General features: G+C 38.4%; 1 protein-coding gene across 1 annotated transcript in view; it reads right to left on the reverse strand.

The window, feature by feature from the left end:
• Positions 1-22659, reverse strand: part of HLCS (holocarboxylase synthetase) — an 89968-nt gene that overhangs the window by 53418 nt on the left and 13891 nt on the right. Inside the window, 1 exon segment of the mRNA XM_033147005.1 lies at positions 4779-5050. Within this exon segment, the coding sequence (XP_033002896.1) occupies positions 4779-5050 (272 nt within the window).

Raw genomic sequence — 22659 nt, forward strand, 5'->3', positions numbered from 1 at the left:
AAAGACTATACCATGGCTTAGCTTTACAGCAAGAAACTAGTGAGTCTTGGACCAATGCCATCATCCCCCTCCTGCACAGCTGCAAGATGAGACTTTAGCTTTCATTTTAAGCTAGCTGCAGCTTCTTGTGATGTCCCAACGTGGACAAACTGTGTTTAGCCTTAACTATAGTTAGTGCAATAAAGTCAATTTCAAACCATAGTTTATGAAACTGGTTAGTTTTCATTAACCATAGTTTAGGTTTGGGACATGACCTAAACAAGGATTATTAAAAATGGAACCAGAAGTTTATTGTTTCCTCCTCACAGTCATAGCTTAACAGTAAATGCAATCTGGGCCAAAGAATATCCCACCACCCTGCTTTTGAGAGAATGTTTGAATGCAATTTCTGATATGGCATGTGGTATGATGTTCAAATAAAGAAATATCTAGGTCCTCAGGTGCAGCTAAATAAGTTATTTGGCTACCACTTTAAATTCACGCTACTCACAGAAACACCTGATTGGAATTTCAAAGACCCAAGTACTTAAGGGACCGCCTCTCCTGGTATGTCCCATGTAGGACCTTAAGGTCCTCAAATAATAATCTTTTGGAGGTCCCAAGCAACAAAGATGCTAGGTTGGCCTCAACTAGGGCCAGGGCCTTCTCAATATTGGCCCCGACTTGGTGGAACAGCCTATCACAAGAGACCAGGGCCCTGCGGGATTTGGCATCTTTCCGCAGGGCCTCCAAGACGGAGCTGTTCCACCTGGCCTTTGGGTTAGTTTCTGTTTAATATTTATGCTTCATCTTTTATTGGTGGGTTATTTTGAAATTGAGACCTGCAGTTTTAATTGAATTTTTAAATTTGTATTTTAATCTGTTATTTTAAATTGATCGTGTTTATGTTTTTGTTTTTTTGTTTTTTGCTGTGATTTTAATTGATGTTAGCCGCCCTGAGCCCGGTTTTTTGGCTGGGAAGGGTGGGGTATAAATAAAAAAATTATTTATTTTATTTATTATTATTTTATTTCCTATTACTAGTTGCATATTGCAAACGCTGAATGATTTTGACTCAAATACATGTAAATCATTGATTTAAACAAGTGTTATCATTATAGACTGTTCAACAATAAATCACTATGTTATTTAAATTTACACACAGAGATAAATAAAAACTTGTTTCTGGAATTGAAACAAATATTGCCATTTGAGCTAATTTAGGGGAATGAAAAACTAGAATTTCTAACATTTTCCTTACCCTGGAGGACTCGGTCAATCAGAGAAAGCAAGGAAAGTAAAAGCAAAGCGACAAGAAGTGGGAAATGCCCCCCCCCCTTTTAAACCTCAGTGAAAATAAATGAGTAAAGTTTGAAAACGGACATACACACAATACTGGAAATTGGTAAGATTTAGGGGAGAAAAATAAAGAAATAGAAATAAAGTGCTGTTGATGTTAAAAATACTGAGCTGACAGAGAAGATAAGAGAGAGCCAGGAGAAAGTGACCTGATCCATCAGGCAGGAGAGAACTGAAGGGAACTGTGCCTTGCTCCCAGAGTTCTTTGCTCTCCTGCCTCCGTCATATGGTGGAGTATGGGAAACCAGCACACCAAAGATGGCAGGGACTAACCACCCCAGTTTAGTTTCCCTAGCCCTTCTCTTTTCTCATGCCACTTAGTCCTGGCACCTGAAAAGTGCACTCTATCTATAGCAAGGGAGCAATATAGGTTTCCTTCTACAAGCTCCAGGGACACTATTACTTCCATGTGTGGGCCTTGGTCATGGGAAGTAGCGTACCTGTCAGGGGTTGTGACTGAACAATGAAAGAGAAAGAGCACAAAAGCAAGGAATACAGCAGAACCATCAATAATTTGTCTCTTGCTCCGCTGGCTTCCTGACTTCTGCACACAGAGAATACTGAGTATAAATGTATTATACACACATATTGTTTCATTGGGAAACTTAGAGCATTTATATCCCCCCCCAAATAATACCAAACCAAGGTAGAGTGGCCGTGAAGTGACCTACTTAGTTTTAACAATGTAATAGCATAATGTTCTATAGACTATGGTCTAGTCTGTGAAAGAAAAAAATGGGAACTTAGTTCTGCTACATGATACCCTTAGCTACAGTGACCAAAACAAAAAGCAATAAAGTAAATATTAACTTTACACAGACTTGTTTGAATAGATCATAAATTGACACATGTACTCTTTTATAGAAAAAGTTATTTTAGATATTTTTGGAGTTACCTTGAATCTACATTAATACCAATCCGCAAGATTTAATAAGACCCAGAGCACTCCACAAAATCACAGGTTTTTTATACTTACACCACCACCCTCTCTACCTCTCTACCTCTCTACCCACTATCCAGCAAGAAGTAGACATTATTGAAAGTTAAAGAACACATTTCAGCCAGGCTAAATCACTTGAGGAGGGAGCAGAGCTGGGTCAGTGAGGGATGGGTATTTGGTAGAGTCATGAAAGCTGGATAAAAAAGCCTGGAAGACTGTATTTTGCCCCTGGACATGAAGTTCCCCAACCCTGCCACAGGGCATTTGTCTGTCTCCTAATCCCAGCCCCACTCATAGATGTCAGGACACAGGGACCTCAGCTGAGTAAAAGAGCTTATGTTATAAATCCAGGACAAATTCCCTTATTAAGAAAGAGGAAATCAGCCTCTAGTGAAACAAGCCTGAATCAGTGATCAGGAATGCAACATGGTTGGATAGCTTGGCCCTTGCATGGGCCAACTAGTCTTTCTAGTCTGTCTTATCCCCTCTCCTGACAAACAATGTGACCATTCCCTCCCTATGTTGCATCCCAGGAATTAATGCTCCTCCCACCCTTAGTATCCCTCCCCTACACACCTTGAAAGGAAACACAAATCCACTTGTGCACTCAGAGACGTCTGCCCCCTCACACCCATCAATGGCATGGATTTTTTTCTGCATCTGGTCTGGAGCAAAGGTTGCACCACCAACAAGGATGTGGATGTAGACTGAAGTAGTATAGGACAGTGTTCCCCAACCTTGGGCCTCCAGCTGTTTTTGGCCTACAACTCCCATCATCCCTGACCACTGGCCTTGCTAGCTAGGGATGATGGGAGCTGTAGTCCAAAAACAGCTGGAGGCCCAAGGTTGGGGAACACTGGTATAGGATACGACACAAGTGTGCTTCTCCCCTGTGCCACCCGTGACCTAATCTCACTTCAGTCATTCTGCCAGCATTTCTTTGTTGCTGAAATGACTCCACGGGGAATCATCCATATCTGGCTTTCCATCAGCAGAACAGTGCATCTGCCAAATCTAATTGCCTTTCAGTCTGCGTCTTTCAAGTATAGGATAGCAGCCTCAATTAAGTGAATATTCATTTTTCTTTTTCTGATTCTTTTTCTTAGAAACTAGATACACTAATAAGATTCCACAGTGGGTTTTTCACTAAAGTTGGTGTGGACTAAGTAGTTAAAGATTTTAAAATATTCAGCACATAAGAGACACAGCATATGTCTATTTAAGAAATGTGACTATTATATTTACTGCAGAGTAACTTCACCTTTCCATTAAAAGGTTTTTTCATCTAGCTACAGAATAGCACAAAATATAATGAAGATTTCAACATTTGCGTTGAAATATTCTAAAATTATACAATTTATGGAAAATTGCATGCATATATTTACCAATAATATGAAATACAGTTTGCTCAGTATAGTTTAATTAACCTGTAACTAAAATATTAGCATATGAAGGCATAAGCTCTTGAAATTAGTTGCTGAAGTTAAAAAGCTGAAGCAATGTAACATAATGAAGTCTTCTTCTAAAACAAATACTGTAATGTTCATAAATTAAAGAACTACAGCTATCAAGGAGATACTCTTTGCTCATTAGCTTTTCCAAAACCACAACTGCAGTGGTGTGATTCAAAATTCTAAAATAACGATTTTAAAATAACAAAGATTTATACAGACCAAAATTGCCAACAAGAAACGTTCAGCATGTTAGCCTGCTTGCTAATTTTTTTAAAAAATATGTTTCACAAGCTCAGTTTCAGAACAGTCACAATGGAAAAATGTGGAGCTACTTACCTTGGAAACTGTGCAACATATATTTGCTGTTGCAATCTTATAACTCCACTTGTTCTAGTTCAAATTAGAAATTCATTTAATTCCTGCTACAAAAAGGCTGATTCTGTGCTCTGTGTTTCTTGTGCAGAAACAAGTTCCATCTGCTCCAAACACTAGAAGGAGATTCTAGGTCCATGCAATCATCTGGGGAAAGGACCTTACATAGTGGAAGAGTACACAGTGGAAGGGCCGTACACATCAAAAAGTTTTGGGGAAGTTAGGAGACAGCTTAACCCTTAACAGAGTATCCTAAAGACAAAAGGAGTGACCTTCTCATCCCTATCACCATTCCAACCCCACATGGTCAAAAGACAACTGCCACCTTGCAACATGAAAAGCTGCATACTTGCAGGGAACGCCCCTCAGCTGCTGTGTCATGAATTAAAGTTTGTGTTGTTACGTCTATAAGACTGAAGATCTAATGCTCCCAATACAGGAAAACTGTACTATAGACTCTGTAGTAAAGCATATATATTGATTCATGAATGACAGTTTATATGTTTAACATTTCTCTAACCTTCTTTAGCAAATTGGTCAAATGTTAAGGGTCTCTGCATTCCTATGCCAGACCTATTTTTAGTAAAATGGGAGAATGGGAAGTCCAACAGAACATTTTTGTTCTTGCCAACTAATATATAGAAAAAAGTTATCACCATCACAGCTAATCTTACCCATCAAGAAGATTCATGGTGGTTGATGTAACTTCAGCAAACAAAACCACTTTCCCAAGTTTCTTTGTATGTAGATTTTGCCTGTATCTCTCAAAACTGAAATGTTCGGACGAGAAAGCTTCCATCTCAGTAACTACTGGCATGAGCGAGGGTGTTACTTCTGTTCCTTTGATGCAAGATGATACAAACTTGAGGGACACCATGCTGGATCTGATTAATCCTTCTGCATTCACATTTCTTTCAAGGAACCCCAAAAATAAACTATGGACATCCTGTTGGGCATAAAACAAAATTAGACAAAAATCAGCTAGGAATCATTTATTTGAAGATGAGGTTTTCTAACAACAGTTTTCCCAACACATGCTATGCTTATCAACTCAGTGAGTTTTAAAGTCAGTTTGAAACAGTCCGTGCCGCATTATTTGATGCACCATTGCATTATTTACTTGAAAATTTATCATCTGCTTGTTCATAAAAAGGTTTTTACCTGAGCCAAAAGGATGCTGATGGTCTGAATGCATCTACCAGTATCTAGTGATGTTTTACTGATGTTTTATAGCTATTCATAGATTGATTTCATTGTATTTTATATGTTTTAAGCTGGCATGTTATAATCTCTTCTCTTTTGGATGGACAATAGTCAAACCATCTTCTGATGGTGTGTTTTTGTTGCTTTATCCATAAAATCCACAATATTTTGTTTAGAGTCAAAAAGGGGCTTCTTTTAAAATATATTGGCATATGAAAGTGTATGAAACAAGGGAAGACCATTGCCAATAGTAGGCCTAATCCATATCCAGTTCTATTAAGCATTATCTCAGAAATATATTATTATTTCTAGGGATATGGATAAGTCATAAAAATTAATAAAAATGAAACAAACCTATATGTGTATCTGTAAACTACTTTTTCAAAGCTATGAACAAAAAGAAAATCCCTACAGCTAAGTGCTTTGATTCCAGAACTCAGAACTTAACACTATTTACAAGCTATAGACCAAGGTGTGCACTGTTTTGTGGCAGCCTCTAGTGGCCACTTAAATGAAAGGTGTTGGTACTAATGTTCAAATATCTGACCTTATATTCCCTTGAGACCTTGTCAAAAAAAACCACATAAAGAATACAATTGTGAGACCAAGGTTCCTGGTAATGATTACAGAAGCCAGCATCAAATTATGAGAAAGAACACAAAACATGTATCAGCAGCCATGTGTGTTAAAATTAAACCATGTTTAATTAGCTAAGGATGCATGCATTTGCTTGGACTGTGTTTTACACAGACACCTGCTGGTATTTGAATGTGCCATCACAGCAAATCTCTATATTTGCAGCCCTGTATCGGGAAGTTTTTAATGTTGGATGTTTTATTATGTTTCACTATATGCTGTACGCTGCCTAGAGTGGCTGGGGAAACCCAGTCATATGGGCAGGGTATAAATAATAAAATTATTATTATTATTATTATGAAGGTGGCACTCTTCAAACACTTTAAAGTTTTGCTATTAAAAACACACAAGCATTTGTATCAATAACAACCTACCCTAAAACTGGTAGAATATTAGTCAATGACAGCTCCATTTAAGTATGATGATGATGATGATGATAATAATAATAATAATAATAATAATAATAATAATAATAATTTATTTGTACCCTGCTCATCTGGCTGGGTTTCCCAAGCCACTCTGGGTGGCTTCCAACATAGATTAAAAATACATTACGATGTCACACATTAAAAACTTCCCTAAACAGGGCTGCCTGCAGATGTCTTCTAAATGTCAGGTAGTTTTTTATCTCTTTGACATCTGATGGGAGGGCGTTCCACAGGGTGGGTGCCACTACCGAGAAAGCCCTCTGCCTGGTTCCCTGTAGCTTTGCTTCTCGCAGTGAGGGAACTGCCAGAAGGCCCTCGTGCTGGATCTCCGTGTCTGGGCAGAATGATGAGGGTGGAGACGCTTCTTCAGGTATACTGGGCCGAGGCCATTTAGGGCTTTAAAGTAAGTTATTAAGCTCCTACCAAAATAACAAATTTGAGTTTATAATCTTAAGTGTTATACAATGATTTTATGTTCACAAATTTAAACCACCTTTCCCCTTTTAAAATGTATATGGGCAACCTCCCCATTTACACGTGCTCAATATGTGTGTGACCGTGCACATGTGCAGTGCATCGAACCTGGAAGTGACCAAAAAAAGTCACAAAAAGGGGTGGGGCAGGAGCGGAATGGGGTGTTTGCAAGCTTTTCCCAATGGTGTTACAAATATATGTGATTTCACTGATGCATGTAGTGCTTCGGAATGTAACCCCCACATAAATAAAGGGTTGCCTCTATTACATCTGAAGCAAGCCATGGGGACTCACTTTGCACCATTAAGCCTACTGTTAGTAATATGGACAACTGTATGCAATACCCCACTTGTTATACCGAAGGATGATGTGACGTAATAGCTCCCACTTTTTGCATATTACTAAATGGCTAGATAACTCTTTCAGAGTCAACTTCAAAACTCCTTTTTTACATGACAGGAGGTGTTATTTCATCTCAGTGGTTGCATGTGTAAATATTTCTTGTCAATTGTATACCAACAATACCGTCAGCATTCAACAATGCGGGGAAAAGATATCTGTTTCGTTAACATAGTAAATATTAGCTGACATCACATGGCATTTATCACATGAAATGGAAAGGTAAAAATTATCTCATTATTGTGTCACCAAAGAAAACATGAACAAACTGAAATCTAAAGGATCTTACATTACACTACTGTATGTGCTTTCCCCTGCATCCCTGCCATGGAGCAAACCATAGTTACATAAACTTACATAAACTCACTTCAATGAACTTTGAGGCTTTTTGGTTTCTAGGAATAAGTTCCAATATATTTTTTTAAAGAAAATACAAATGCTATTTCAGCTATTGCTTTATAGTAGGCATAGATTTTAAGTCTCATGCATGCGCATCAACTTCAATGTTGGTGCAAATGTTTCATGGTCATTTTGGCAGTGAACCTAAAGAATTACTAAACCTAAAGAATTAAGATCTTGGACAAAAATAATGTAACTCTTGCACACATGCAACTGGAACCTTGTAGGGGGGAAGGCCATTGTGAAACAATCTGGAGTAAAGGAATGGAAATTAGGAAAGCATTAAGTACTCACTCACCCACCCTGTAACTGTTAATCAAGTGCCAAATCTGGTCATGTTAAAACTACAGAAAGCTCTCCAAAGTATGAATGCTATTCATATTCTGACATGTTTGTAATGTACACGTCAAAAACAGCTTTAAAAAAAGAATAAAATAATAAGGAAGTACATTTTCCAAAATTTAAGAAAAGGTCATGTAGTAGAGGATGGGTATATGAAATCAATTATATTTTTTACACAGTGCATAATAGCTGACATCTAGTATAGATAAAAAATCCTTGAAATAACAACTTGTAAGCTAACAAGAACACTGTCAAAAATCTATAAAGCTTAATACACATAGAGCTTGAACTTAAATTCTATAAGACCATATATTTATTAAAATTTGCTGCCAACTGAAACTTATACACAGAGTAGCAGCAGTGTAGCGAAGACTATGAATAACCCGTTTCTAACATGGCTGAATTTATAGATATCACACCTTCATATAGCTAAAATGTTATTTTTCTAGCTTATTTTCACTTGTAAAAAGTTTGGTTCAAGAATCACCCTTATTTGAAATTTAGAAAAGGGTAAAAATTTATCAATAATGTCTTTGATTTTTGTTTTAAAAAGTACTACACTCTGGGTCTTAATTGAACACCATGAAGAAACTGAAATGGTGCACATACTTTACTTGCTATATTACACCCAGACATACGAAAGTGAAACTGTCAAATGTCCTTTGGAGACCTTCCATGTCATTCTTCCAACACAAACAAACTACAATCTAAAACAGTAGCAATAGGAGCCTTGTGTGATCCAAAATAAAGGAAATGGTAACACCAGCGCCAACACAGTCAATACCTGAAAGTGGTCCACTGATAAAAAGTGACATCTGCTATGATCCCAGGAACCACACAAAAAAATATTTCAAAAAGTAGTTTGATTTCCTATACTAGGATGACACCTCCCGTTCCCCCACCCCGCTAAGTAGGGCAACTCTGAAAGTGGGAGTGTTGCTTCTCACCTACACCATGTTGTTTTAGCACATAATGATAAGAAATAGTAATTTAAAGTTTGCAGAAATACAAGTTTAACATAACGCACAAAGCTGATAAAGATATTTTATTTTTTTCTCAGATGAAGACAGCAAACTTAGATAAATGTGGGGGCCTAATCTGGGTAACATTTCACAAAATTCTGTTTTAAATAAAGTTGGCAGACATGCTTGCATTAATGCAAATAAGGACAAACCTCGGTACTCGTTCATTTGGAAATTCAGATTGTGCAGATAATACTGTACAGCTACAGTGCAATAAATTTAACTTTTAAGGATTTGCCAGACACAACCTATCAAACTGTGACTATGACATACAGCAAACTCTTCACAATCAATGTGCTTTTGGCCTCACAATGCCCTGTCTAAAATTATTGTTGTAGGCTGTCATAAATTAATGCAGAACAAAAGTGGGCATAAGGGCCAACTGAACGCCCTTCTAAGAATCTAAGAAGAGCTCTGCTGGATTAGTCCAAAACTTATTTCATCCAGCATTCTATTCTCACAATTAACAATCGGATGCCTGTTGGAAACCCATAAGCAGGACATGAGCACAAAACCAGTCACTCCAATGTGCTCCCCAGCAACCGGTGTTCACAGGCATTATACAGTTCCCATTCATCATGTTGAGTACCATTGCTAGTTTTATCTTCTGTTCCCTTTAAAGCCATCTAAGCTGATAACCATCACTATTAGTATCATTAATTTATTAACTGCCTTCTAAACAATCATCACAAAGTGATGTATAATAAAAACAGGAGAAACAGTAAAAAACACAAAAAGCACACACATTTAAAAGAACACTAAAAATATTACAATGAAACTAAAACAGTAACTAGGAATGTCAGAGGAATCCACTGAAAATGCACCACAAATTAATTTCCTTTCATCTATTCACCTGAGCCCCATCACAACACAGACTCTTACTATGAAAGCTTTCCACCTTATTTCTCTACAAAAAAATTTAACATGCAAAAACAGATATACAGTACAAATTGAACAGCCATTCAAATTGCTTTGCAACATATGTTATTTAGATATTCATTTATGTATATTTGCCGTTGTCCAACAGGTGCCTCAGTTTGATGACTTTGTATAAGTTGCTGCTTGTTGCTGGGAAACAGCCTATATGCACTAAGGCTGCAATCCTAACCATGACCACTCAGAAATAATTCCCACTGAATTCAATGGAACTTAACTCTCAGGTAAGTGGAATTAAGATTGCAGTCTTAATCAATGTTCTCCTGTGGATTTTAAAATCCAACAGAGCACATTTTTCCAAGGGTGGCCAACTTTTTTGGATTGTGAGGAAGTTTTGAGAGATTGCCGAGAGTGGCAGTCACAAAATGGCTGCTATGGAGAGGCATGGCAATACACAAAATTAGACAGAAAACCACCATCCTACCAACAACCGTATGCTTACCATGAGAAGTCAGCTACGGTTTGCTACTCCTGAATATGGTGCGCTCTCTCTCTCTCTCTCTCTCTCTCTCTCTCACACACACACACACACAACCAGGTGCTGTTGGCATCTAATAACAACACGGAGCATCCTGCATTACCAGGAAAAATATATTTTTCATATAAATCTCATTTCATAGAAATCTCTTCAATGGTACCTGCACATTTCCCCCCGTAACTTGTGCTAGAGACTTGATTTTTTAAAATTAAAGCTCATTGCCTGGGTCTGCCTGATTGGTGTACCACTGGAAGCCTTCATAGGCATTGTGATACCTGTGGACATGGGGCTGATGACCCCTGCATTGTTCATTATTATTCTTTTCACATGAAAGAAGTGATCTCTTTTATTAGCTGTATACTTTATCAGTGTCCTCAGTTAAAAGTCCAAACTTCTTTGACAAGGTGGGAAGAACCATCTGTATTTGACTGCTCATTTTTTACCACCCACCCTCTTAATCATTATTTTCAAATCTTAAAATATTTTTTGCCCTACTCCCAGTCAAATCTCAACTGAAAAAAACATCATTGTTCTTCACATAGCAGGAAAACATTGGCACACACAAAAATTTACTATAAACAGTTTAAAACATAAATTAGCTTCAACACTGTTTTAGCACATGCAAATGCATAACCATTTGCTGTATTAAATAAGCAATTAAGAAATAATTTTTCTAATAAAAAACACTTCTATGTTGTTAAGTGAGTGACATGAGCTTCAATCCTCTCAAGCTTACTGATAGGCTGCAAACATAATCTCACTTACCTAGGAGTAAGGCCCATTACATTGAATTGAACATAATGAGTAAGGTAAAGGTAAAGGGACCCCTGACCATTAGGCCCAGTTGCGGACGACTCTGGGGTTGCGGCGCTCATCTCGCTTTATTGGCCGAGGGAGCCGGTGTACAGCTTCCAGGTCATGTGGCCAGCATGACTAAGCCGCTTCTGCTGAACCAGAGCAGCGCACGGAAACAGTTTAGCTTCCCGCCAGAGCGGTACCTATTTATCTACTTGCACTTGACGTGCTTTCAAACTGCTAGGTGGGCAGGAGCTGGGAACGAACAACAAGAGCTCACCCCGTTGCGGGGATTCAAACCGCTGACCTTCTGATTGGCAAGCCCTAGGCCCAGTGGTTTAACCCACAGCGCCACCTAAGTAGACACATGGTCAAAATTGCAGCTACATATAGTTTTGTGATGGGCGATCAGCAACTTCATTAACTTTCGTCTTTAACACGCACAAGACTCATTGTTTTGCTACAAGACTACCTCTCTGGAAACTCATTAGCTTTGAAGGGAAACACATGTGGAAGGTTTTGATTTGCAAATATGTTGATGGACGAGGCATGTCTATTGTACTCGATGGTATATGTTTTCATATGTATTTGAAAATACATTTATTTCCACATGACAAACCTGAAGAAAGAATTGGGTAAAATAAACTCATTGCAGCAGAATGAAAAAATACCAGATGAATGTGTATCTATGTAAGAAAAAATGTTGGGAAGTTTGTACATCCCTAGTAATCACCATAATCTGTTGCAGCAAATCTGTTGCAGCAAATTACACTGTACAGTATGAGAGAGGAAGTATGACATCCCCCATACATGCATGGTTTTCTGCACCTCTATCATGTCCCCACTTGTTCACATTTTTTCCAAACCAAGAAGGCCCAAATTCCAGGCATCAAAGAATCTCTCCAACTACACCCTTATGTACTAATTGGAATAGTTTCATAATTTAGAAGAAAATCTCTACCAACTTTACAGCTACCACTGCATCCAAGTTCTACTCCAGAATCATTGCAAATATAAGTATTTTTTTCAGCAACTTATTTTTGAAGACACACAACCATGCTGTTGTACACTCTGCTACCAAGTATTTCAATGTATAAATATACAAATGTTGATATAATATAATGTAATATAATGTAATGTAATATAATATAATGCAAGCACAGTGAATATAATTTTGCAATGCCTGCCCTTTGTAAGGTGCACTCTGCTTTACTTTTTCTCTCACTCAGTGCTGTGAGAACAGTCTGGAAGCAATCTTCTTAGCAGCTGCTCTCATCAACAAACTGTTTATTGTAAGAAAGTGGTTAGGTCAAAGGCTAAACATCATCCTAAGCTGAAAACATACAATATAAAAAATTAATACCGTTCATGCATAAGAAAACACTCTCTCACATAAAGAGTACCATGTTCATGTCAGAAATGCCCAAAAGTCTACTGGGGGGGGGGGGAGAAACCTCCTGTATGTGAATGAGCAGTAGTTTAATATGAAAGCAATTGCTGATTTCCTTTCAGTATTTCAGAAATAAATTATTTTTACCAAGTAGTCACAATAAACAGAATGTAACCAATGTTTTTAGACCTTTTAGAAGATTAAAACATTTCACTAGTCTGTTAGTGATGTCTTTTTCAGTCATAAAAACTGCAGGCTTGCCACCATATAGGATTAAGTTTGCCATGCAGCTATTCCAGCAAAATATAATAGCATTTCACAGTACTGAAAAAGCTATCAGTCATTGACAAAAGCCATGTATACTGAATTCTTTACTGCAGCAATTTTAATGACATCATACCCCATAGGTTGTCTTGGAACATTTCACCATAGCAATATATTTTTAAATTTGCACTTTAAAAACGTTTCCATTATAGGATTTGGGTTGCAAAGCATCTTACGGTATTTTCTTAAAACAAACTTCAATAATGTGCCAAGCAGAAGATGCAACAGAACTGTTTGAATGTTTGGTATCAGCCACAAGTATTAAAGAACAGCAGGAATTTTTATATAGCATTTATTTTCACTTAAGTCATAAATTAAATTACCTTTCAGCTGTTGGTCTCTAAGGTGCTACTAGAAAGAATTTTCGATTTTGTTTTGACTATGGCAGACCAACACGGCTACCCACCTGTAACTACCTTTCAGCTAAATTACTTTCAGCTAAAACATAAATTCCATTATTTCATTATAACAGGAATTAGCAGTGTCATTCCTCAGAATAATGAACAATGAAAAGTTCTAAATAGCACTAATAATAAAGCAATATTCTTTATAATAAATTCTAAGATGAAGTGGATTGCTCAAAACATACATATCTATGGGTGTAAGCAGAATGACAGGTGTTCAAGCAATCTGCACTTAGTTATGTGACAGTTTTGTGCATACCACATAATGCAATATGTCACCTATTGTTCTTGTTTAGCCTTTCGGGGCGTTTTGCATGAGGGTTTAGAATCATAAATCTTAAGAGTTGGAAGGGACCCCAAGGGTCATCTAGCCCAACCTCCTGCAATGCAGGAATGTCAGCTAAAGCATCCATGACAGATGATCATCCAACTTCTGTTTAAAAACCTCCAAGGCAGGAGACAGCTGCTGCAGTGGCTGTTCACCTTACCCCACTTCAACCCTATGAGAACCTTGATAAGCAGTCTGCTGCAGAGCATCCTGAAGGCTACATGGCTGCTTGTGGTGGAGGTGGCAGGGGAAGAACAATTATTTGAATTCAATTCTAAGTACAGAGGCCAAGGACTGACTGTTTATTTAGTTTGCTTAGCAGTTTGGAAGAGGAGAAAGACTGGGGTTTTCTTTTTGCCCAGTTTGAGAATCTGGCCTGCTGGAGGTTTCCGCATCTCTTTTGTACAAATAAGTTTCCAGTTCAAGGTTAGTGTGAATTGAAACTGTTTTTAATTCAGCTATTTTAGTAGTTAAAAAAAACTATTCATGATTATTTATTCTACTTTTTAGTGTTTGCATTATATGCAGGAAGTCAAACAAAGAGTTCATCTTGGTTCCTTTAGTTCCTAGGATGTTAATCATTTTAAGACTTATAGTTCATTATATTGATTTACTTTTGATCAACCGTGGTTCTGACAAAATAGCAGCAAACACTTGAGAGCAGATTCTTTCAGTAGTTGGAATTTTAAAAAATACATATATCAAAATTACATTTTCTGATTATATTGTTGTTGTTGTTGTTCAGTCGTTCAGTCGTGTCCGACTCTTCGTGACCCCATGGACCAGAGCACGCCAGGCACGCCTATCCTTCACTGCCTCCCGCAGTTTGGCCAAACTCATGTTAGTAGCTTCGAGAACACTGTCCAACCATCTCATCCTCTGCCGTCCCCTTCTCCTTGTGCCCTCCATCTTTCCCAACATCAGGGTCTTTTCTAGGGAGTCTTCTCTTCTCATGAGGTGGCCAAAGTACTGGAGCCTCAACTTCAGGATCTGTCCTTCTAGTGAGCACTCAGGGCTGATTTCTTTGAGAATGGATAGGTTTGATCTTCTTGCAGTCCATGGGACTCTCAAGAGTCTCCTCCAGCACCATAATTCAAAAGCATCAATTCTTCGGCGATCAGCCTTCTTTATGGTCCAGCTCTCACTTCCATACATTACTACTGGGAAAACCATAGCTTTAACTATACGGACCTTTGTCGGCAAGGTGATGTCTTTGCTTTTTAAGATGTTGTCTAGGTTTGTCATTGCTTTTCTCCCAAGAAGCAGGCGTCTTCTAATTTCGTGACTGCTGTCACCATCTGCAGTGATCATGGAACCCAAGAAAGTGAAATCTCTCACTGCCTCCATTTCTTCCCCTTCTATTTGCCAGGAGGTGATGGGACCAGTGGCCATGATCTTAGTTTTTTTGATGTTGAGCTTCAGACCATATTTAGCGCTCTCCTCTTTCACCCTCATTAAAAGGTTCTTTAATTCCTCCTCACTTTCTGCCATCAGGGTAGTATCATCAGCATATCTGAGGTTGTTGATATTTTTTCCGGCAATCTTAATTCCGGTTTGGGATTCATCCAGCCCAGCCTTTCGCATGATGAATTCTGCATATAAGTTAAATAAGCAGGGAGACAATATACAGCCTTGTCGTACTCCTTTCCCAATTTTGAACCAATCAGTTGTTCCATATCCAGTTCTAACTGTAGCTTCTTGTCCCACATAGAGATTTCTCAGGAGACAAATGAGGTGATCCGGCACTCCCGGAGACAAATGAGGTGATCCGGCACTGATTATATTAATCTTTTGCTATTTGTGGTTTATTTGCAAGATGCATATGCTAAGTTTTCATCAATAATTGTAAAGGACTATAGGTAAGCAATAAAACCTGCTGCTATGCTTTTTCAACAACATAAACAAGCATAAAAACAGTATTTCAATATCCAATATATTTTCGGCAAATGTATGTAACATTTAACGTAGCTCTGAAGTACGTGCTTAAGGTTTGAATTATGTGCTAACGATCCATTTTTTCCATTAACTTTCCTCTTGCTGCTTTTAAAAGTTAATCTTTCTTCTGCTGGTAACCCTGAACAGATATGCTAACCACAATAAAAACCAACCTCAGGTCACAAACGAGGCTGTTTTTAGGAAGTTATGTTTTCTTATAAAGCAGGGCTCACAGGTCAATCTTGGCTCACCAGGCAGTCCAAGTTGGCCTGCAAGGCCGTTTCCTCCAAATCATGCTGGCATCACTCATGATCCATCCAAAGCAGCATTTAACCTGCGCTATCAGCTGATCAACCTGCGCTATCAGCTGATGAGCAGGGGTTAAATCCTGCCTACAGCAAGGGATTGCAACCTACACCAGACCTACATCAATTGTGGCATCAAGGCTGGAGCAGAAATCAGTGCTATTGCCCTTAAAGCACATGGCAAATGTGTCACAACAGACTTCTGTGAGTAGGGACAGACTGACGTTCCTGGGCCTAAAGCTTTCATGAGATGACTCACCACCCTAAGAAATGTTCCATAGCACAGTGTTTTTCAACCACTGTTCCGCGGCACACTAGTGTGCCGCGAGATGTTGCCTGGTGTGCCGTGGGAAAAATTCCAGCCAGAATATCAGCTTTGTGTTCAGCCAAACAGGCCCTGGTTGCTTACTGGATAAAGTATTTTATAATTTTTCATATTTTTGTTTACTTACTATTTCATAATAAAGTAATTATAAAATACTTTCTTTGTGTTTATTTGATTCCTATTCAAGAGAATTACTTTATATATAGTCAATATAGGCACAGAGTTAAATTTTCTAATGGTGGTGTGCTTCGTGATTTTTTTCATGAAACAAGTGTGCCTTCGCCCAAAAAAGGTTGAAAAACACTGCCATAGCAACTTGAGGATGCAATGGTGGCAACACAGTAGGGTTTGTTTTGTTTTTGCTGCCACCGCTGCCACATGCTAGGCATGCTCTTTAAAATATTTGAATCATAATTGAATGTTGAATCCCTCTGGAAGAAAAAACCTTGTAATCAGCACTATGACATGGACCCGTATACAAGCTACTAAAACATTACAGTATGTCCCTACACTGATATCTGGGGATGCTGATGGGCAAGCAAGACAGATGCACCTGCTGGATAGGGAAGAACAGAAAGGTTTGATTTTGTGTCTCTGGTTATGCATTTGGAAACTTGCTTATTCATCTACTGCTTTCGTTTTAAATGAAAACTTGAGGCTTGTCTACTGTTGATTTATTACTTTATTTTAATTAGGATTACTAATTGTTCTGAAGTCTATTCAGCATCTGCCCTGATTTGCTTACACATAGCTTACATGGTAAGTAAGACTGCATCTGGTCTTTATTGAGTAATTTTTCTGATTTCTTTATGGGGCAGTTATAAAACAGTGAGCATTCATCCTGATTTACTTGCAGAGTGTTCACACATCCTCCCATTAATCATTTGTTCAAACCACACTTTTAAGTGTCTTTCCTATTTTTAATTGTACAAACCTAAATTTCCAGTATGCACTTGAATCCCTCCCACAAAATAGTTACAGTCTATAAGTACCCTTACATTAATGGTCAATTGTATTTTTTTACTGCATTATTATTATTATACCCTCTGGAAAGAATAACAGGAAAGCTGACTTGAATGTTAGTAATAAAAAGTGATATATAAATCTTAGAAGTAAGTAAGTTGGATGCCCCTGTCTTTCTGGATCCTCACTGCAATGTACCTTGAGTGACTAAAAAGGTAATATGCTAACCAGCCTATGGCACAAAGCAATCTTAAGCATTAAGCATAATCTTTCTCTGCTTGGAATAGGTTGACATTGATGTATTTTATACATATCTTAGTATTTTTCATACCCATTATGGGATAAGACATTGAAAAGTAAAGAAAGTAATCACAAGAATGATCATAATGGTATAGGTAAAGGGACCCCTGACTGTTAAGTCCAGTCGCTGACGACTCTGGGGTTGCGGCACTCATCTCGCTTTACGTTTGTCCGCAGAACAGCGCATGGAAACACTGTTTACCTTCCCAACGGAGTGGTACCTATTTATCTAATTGCACTTTGATGTGCTTTCAAACTGCTAGGTTGGCAGGAGCAGGGACCGAGCAATGGGAGCTCACCTCATTGCGGGGATTCGAACTGCCAACCTGTACCTCTGGTTTTCAAATTGTGCACAATTAGAAAACTGATTCAAAGAATTCAATGTTTGCCTTGATCTTGGAACTGCTGTTCAGGTGTTACTCATTTTAAGTCCTGATGCCTTCCTAGCAGCCACATGTTATGTTAGTTTATCTGCACACCCACAATTTCCTTAGCTTGTTAAGAAACATATACAAAACATTTTAATGCTCACCTTCATAAGATTGATGGCATATATTTCAGACTTCAGTGGTGTCTTAGCACTGGTAGCCATTGTTTACTTAACATACATTCAGCAATATGGGTAAACCATCAAAAGTAAAAGTTTTTCATCTTCAGATAGCAGCCGTTCAACTTCTGCATGTCACAGCTGTCTCCAGGTAAAAAAGATAAAAATCTGCCTAACACTTGAAGTCCAACTTTAATTTCTGCCAATATTGTTAACCATAGTAAGATTTTGCCATTTCCTTTCTTTGCTAAAGCAAAATACAAACATTCTCGTACTTAGCTAAAAAGGATCTAGAGGTTTTATTTGATTATCAGATTATATGACAATGCACTAACAATGTTAATGTGACAGCATTTCATAACTTTGAGGAAGATGCCACCTTCCACACACATCCAGGTCTCTTATGTACATTAGCTAGAAACCACACTAAAGGGGTAAAAAAACATTTGCAGGTTTGGATATGCTCCATTTTTGCCAGATCTTTGCAGCTGATGTCATAGTTAAGTAAACTACTGCCAAATTAAAAAGTTTCTCCAGAGTATACTTTATAAGACACAGAGTCTATATATTTAAAACCACCCACCTGCTTCACACCAATCCCCTATAACTCTGAGACTCAAAAGGATATTTTCTGTGACATTTTCTAACGTTGAAACTGAATCCAAAACAGTCACTTTCTTTAATTACTCTAAGTGCAGATGGTTCAGGTATCATGTATTAAAAAAGCAATCTGTTGCCAGACTTCAGATGTTGTTTTGAGTCTCTACATTATGGCAATATAAGAATACTGTAAGTCACTAAGTATGGGGTGGGGAATAGAATGATGTGGCTTAAAGTGAGATTCAGAGCACATTTACCTTTAAGTCAAACTGCACCCAGTAGGGCTTATTTTCAGGTAATTTTTTTCAAGACAAAGTTATAGCCCTTCCCACACAACCTTTGCAGTCAACAAGCCTGAGGACTTTGCATTAGTGGATTCCCACAACTTTTCATGGAGACAGAGAACATGCAGAATGTTTCCAGTGCCAACTATGGAACACTCTGTGCACATATGGTCCACAATGCTGGGGACAAACCTGAATTAAGGGCTTTGCAACTTGTGAACATATTCAAGTCTTAGAAAGTAGTCAGATTGTCACCCTTACATTTCATATTTCCAGTCTTTAGTTTGTAACGTGAATGAAAAAGTAGGTCAAAACACAATTCAACAGCAGTACTCTCTCACCAAAACAAAAAGCCTTCTAAAAAATTAGACACAAAGAATGCATTGATGCTGATTTTGTTACAGGAATACTGTACATACATAATGAAGACAATGGGTTTTACTACAGAAAAGAGTTATCATAATCAGTCTTCCTTTTTTCATAAAAGAAAGCTAATACTGTTACCTAAATTTAAATATTTAAGCATAGTGAAGCACAATTCAGGAGGCAGAACAACAGTGCATAGAGGATTGCCACAAAAATGTAACAATAGACACCAACATGGACCAGACTTTTTAATGCAGAAAAATGTCTGATAATAGGTGGTATAGAATATTTCAGACATGAAGATTTGTTACAAGTCTTGCATAAATCACTAATATTAAGCTGTTTTACAGAATCAGGATACAGATCAAGTAAATGAAGCACTTTGAGCAAAATGTTGCTATTACTACTATAGCAGCACACTATCAAGAATGTAAGAAAAGTAGCTAAATGAGAGCAAAGGCCTAGCTAGTCCAGCATCTTTCCTCCCCAATCAGATGCCAATGGGATGTGAGGGCTAGATGTGAGGGCAATAGACCTCTCCCTCTGTTGTTCCCCAGCAACTGGTATTCAGAGGCATGCTGCCTTTGATCTTGGGAGTAACTTAAAGCCACAATCATGATGTACTTAATCCTAAAACCAAGCTTGCCACCACCAGAGTTTATGACAGGGAATTCCACAGTTTAACAATGCATAGTGTGAAGTACTTTTAATCTGTCCTGAATCTTCCACTATTCAGATGTATTATGATTTTTGCTAACAAGAGCGTTTCTTCAGTTAGCCATTTCCAAAATTACCATACTGTGCAAGTTTGCAGAGCATCCTCGACTGATTGAACAAGAGGGACAACTAATTTTAAGTAAAATACATCAATTAAATGACTCAGAAGCCATCAGTCTCCTTATCAATAAAGTGGTTGTGTGAGAGCAAAAGTGAGTTAATTGCGACAAGCTGGAGCTCAGGAACAGACAGCAAACATGGTTTTTATAGAGGGATGTGTAAAATATCCATGTTCCTAAAAGAAGGGAAGGAGAGACTAAAACTGGGCAATGGGGGGGGGGGAGGAAGAGACTTGGACTAGTAAAGGAAAAGTTACCCCTGACAGTTAGGTCCATTCGCAGACGACTCTGGGGTTGCGGCGCTCATCTCGCTCTACAGGCCGAGGGAGCCGGCGTTTGTCCGCAGACAGCTTCCAGGTCATGTGGCCAGCGTGACTAAGCTGCTTCTGGCGAACCAAAGCAACGCATGGAAACGCTGTTTACCTTCCTACTGGAGCGGCACTTATTTATCTACTTGCACTTCACGTGCTTTCATTCTGCTAGGTGGGCAGGAGCTGGGACAGAACAACAAGAGCTCACCCCGTCATGGGGATTCAAACTGCCGACCTACACCAATGTGGTGTAGTGGTTAAGAGCGGTAGTCTCGTAATCTGGGGAACTGGGTTTGTGTCTCCGCTCCTCCACATGCAGCTGCTGGGTGACCTTGGGCTAGTCACACTTCTCTGAAGTCTCTCAGTCACACCTCACAGAGTGTTTGTTGTTTAGGAGGAAGGGAAAGGAGAATGTGAGCCGCTTTGAGACTCCTTCGGGTAGTGAAAAGCGGGATATCAAATCCAAACTCTTCTTCTTCCGATCGGCAAGCCTAGGCTCTGTTGTTTAGACCACAGCGCCACCCGGACTACCCATGAATAATTAGGATAGTCTGAGGATGAACAAGAACCACTGAGGATTTTGCACAGACCCAAGGAAATGAATATGGCGAACTAGGAAGGAGACAATATTGAGTCTGCAGTCTGCTCAGTCTCCTTACCCAAAGGGGTGGGTAAAAAGGAAGGATGATCAGTAAGTCAGGTTGTCATTTGACAATGGATTCATCCAAAATTATGCAAGCAAAGCAATTTGACTTTCCTGAGTCTTCTTCCCTTCACCACATTCCAAACAAACTTAGACGGTCTGAGGTAGGGGGAGAAGGTTGTAATATTTCTGAACATGCAAACAAGGATAAAGCTGGCAGAACAGGGAACAGATAAAGGAAATAAGAAGACATGCATGGAACAAAAAGTGATAGCAGGGATATCAGAATGTTGAGAGACACCGGGTTTGAAAGGCATGTAAAATTTAAAATCAGACCTAATGCTTACAACTGTGGTAGGTCTTTGACGGAAATAGCAGTTGCAAACTGAACCATTAACCTATTTCTGAAACTGAGGAAAATATGACAGCGTTATAAAAGATAGGTGATAGTCCATGAAGAAGATTGGGATTTTTTTTTTTAAGAGGGAACAATTTTTTAAAAAGAATGAAGATGAAAATATTGGACACCTAAGGAAACTAGACCATGAGGCAATGGAATGGACCAACTGGAACCACAAAAAGTAGCATTCCATACTGCAACATTGTGTTTCAGGCCCCCACTTGTATATTATATGAATATCTCAATTCTTCGAGTGCTGGTTAGAGAATTCCTAATTATTTCCTGAAGTATGAACATTATTTAGCATCATAATGAGGACTGAACATGCCAAAATGATGTGGCTGACATGTGCAATTGGTGTATTTTCAATAATTTACCCCAAAAAACTTTAAAACATACTTTACTCTTTTTGGTGTGCAAACTCTTTATGCATTAAACTAAACTATAAAAATCTTGTTGCATTTAATTTACAGTAAAATAAACATGGGATAATATAACAAAAAGCTTGAAAAATATATAAAGTACAATGAGTTTTGCAGGTCTATCCTTGACGGAAAAAAACATTGATATGTACTTACATGAAAAAAGAACAAAGCTATTTGAGAATCAATTATTCGTTGTTAGGATTTCTACTGGCTTGCTACAGTAAGAGGTTAATAGATTGCCTTTAATACTTGCAAGCACTTCAGCCTTTAATACTGGCAAGCACAAGCATATATTGCAGACACAGCTACACATGAAGCATTTGTTTTCCATTCAACTAAAAATAAATATAGCAGGTTCGTGACATTATTGTATTAGGGCCAAATTATATGTAACAGTAGTCACATGCTTGAGCAAATTTGTTTAACCTAGCTGCTTTTATTTTGAAGAAAAAGCAGCCACTGAGCCTTGATCTGGAATGTGTTAAGGAGATAGCTCAGTTAATGGAGCATGAGACTCTTATGTTTCAAGCCCCATGTTGGGCAAAATATTTCTACATTGCAGGGGGTTGGACTAGATGACCCTTGTGTTCCCTTCCAACTCTACAATTCTATGATTCTATGATACAGACTGCAGCCTTACACCAGTTTTCTCCCGAAATTGACCTAACTGCTATTTGCCCCTCAATGTGCTGTTTGTAGTAAACAACATCTTCAGGGGCAAAGAGTTAGCAGAAGACAGGAGAGAGAAATTTTTAAT

Source organism: Lacerta agilis, chromosome 4, assembly GCF_009819535.1.
Source record: "Lacerta agilis isolate rLacAgi1 chromosome 4, rLacAgi1.pri, whole genome shotgun sequence".
In the NCBI taxonomy this organism is placed as follows: domain Eukaryota; kingdom Metazoa; phylum Chordata; class Lepidosauria; order Squamata; family Lacertidae; genus Lacerta; species Lacerta agilis.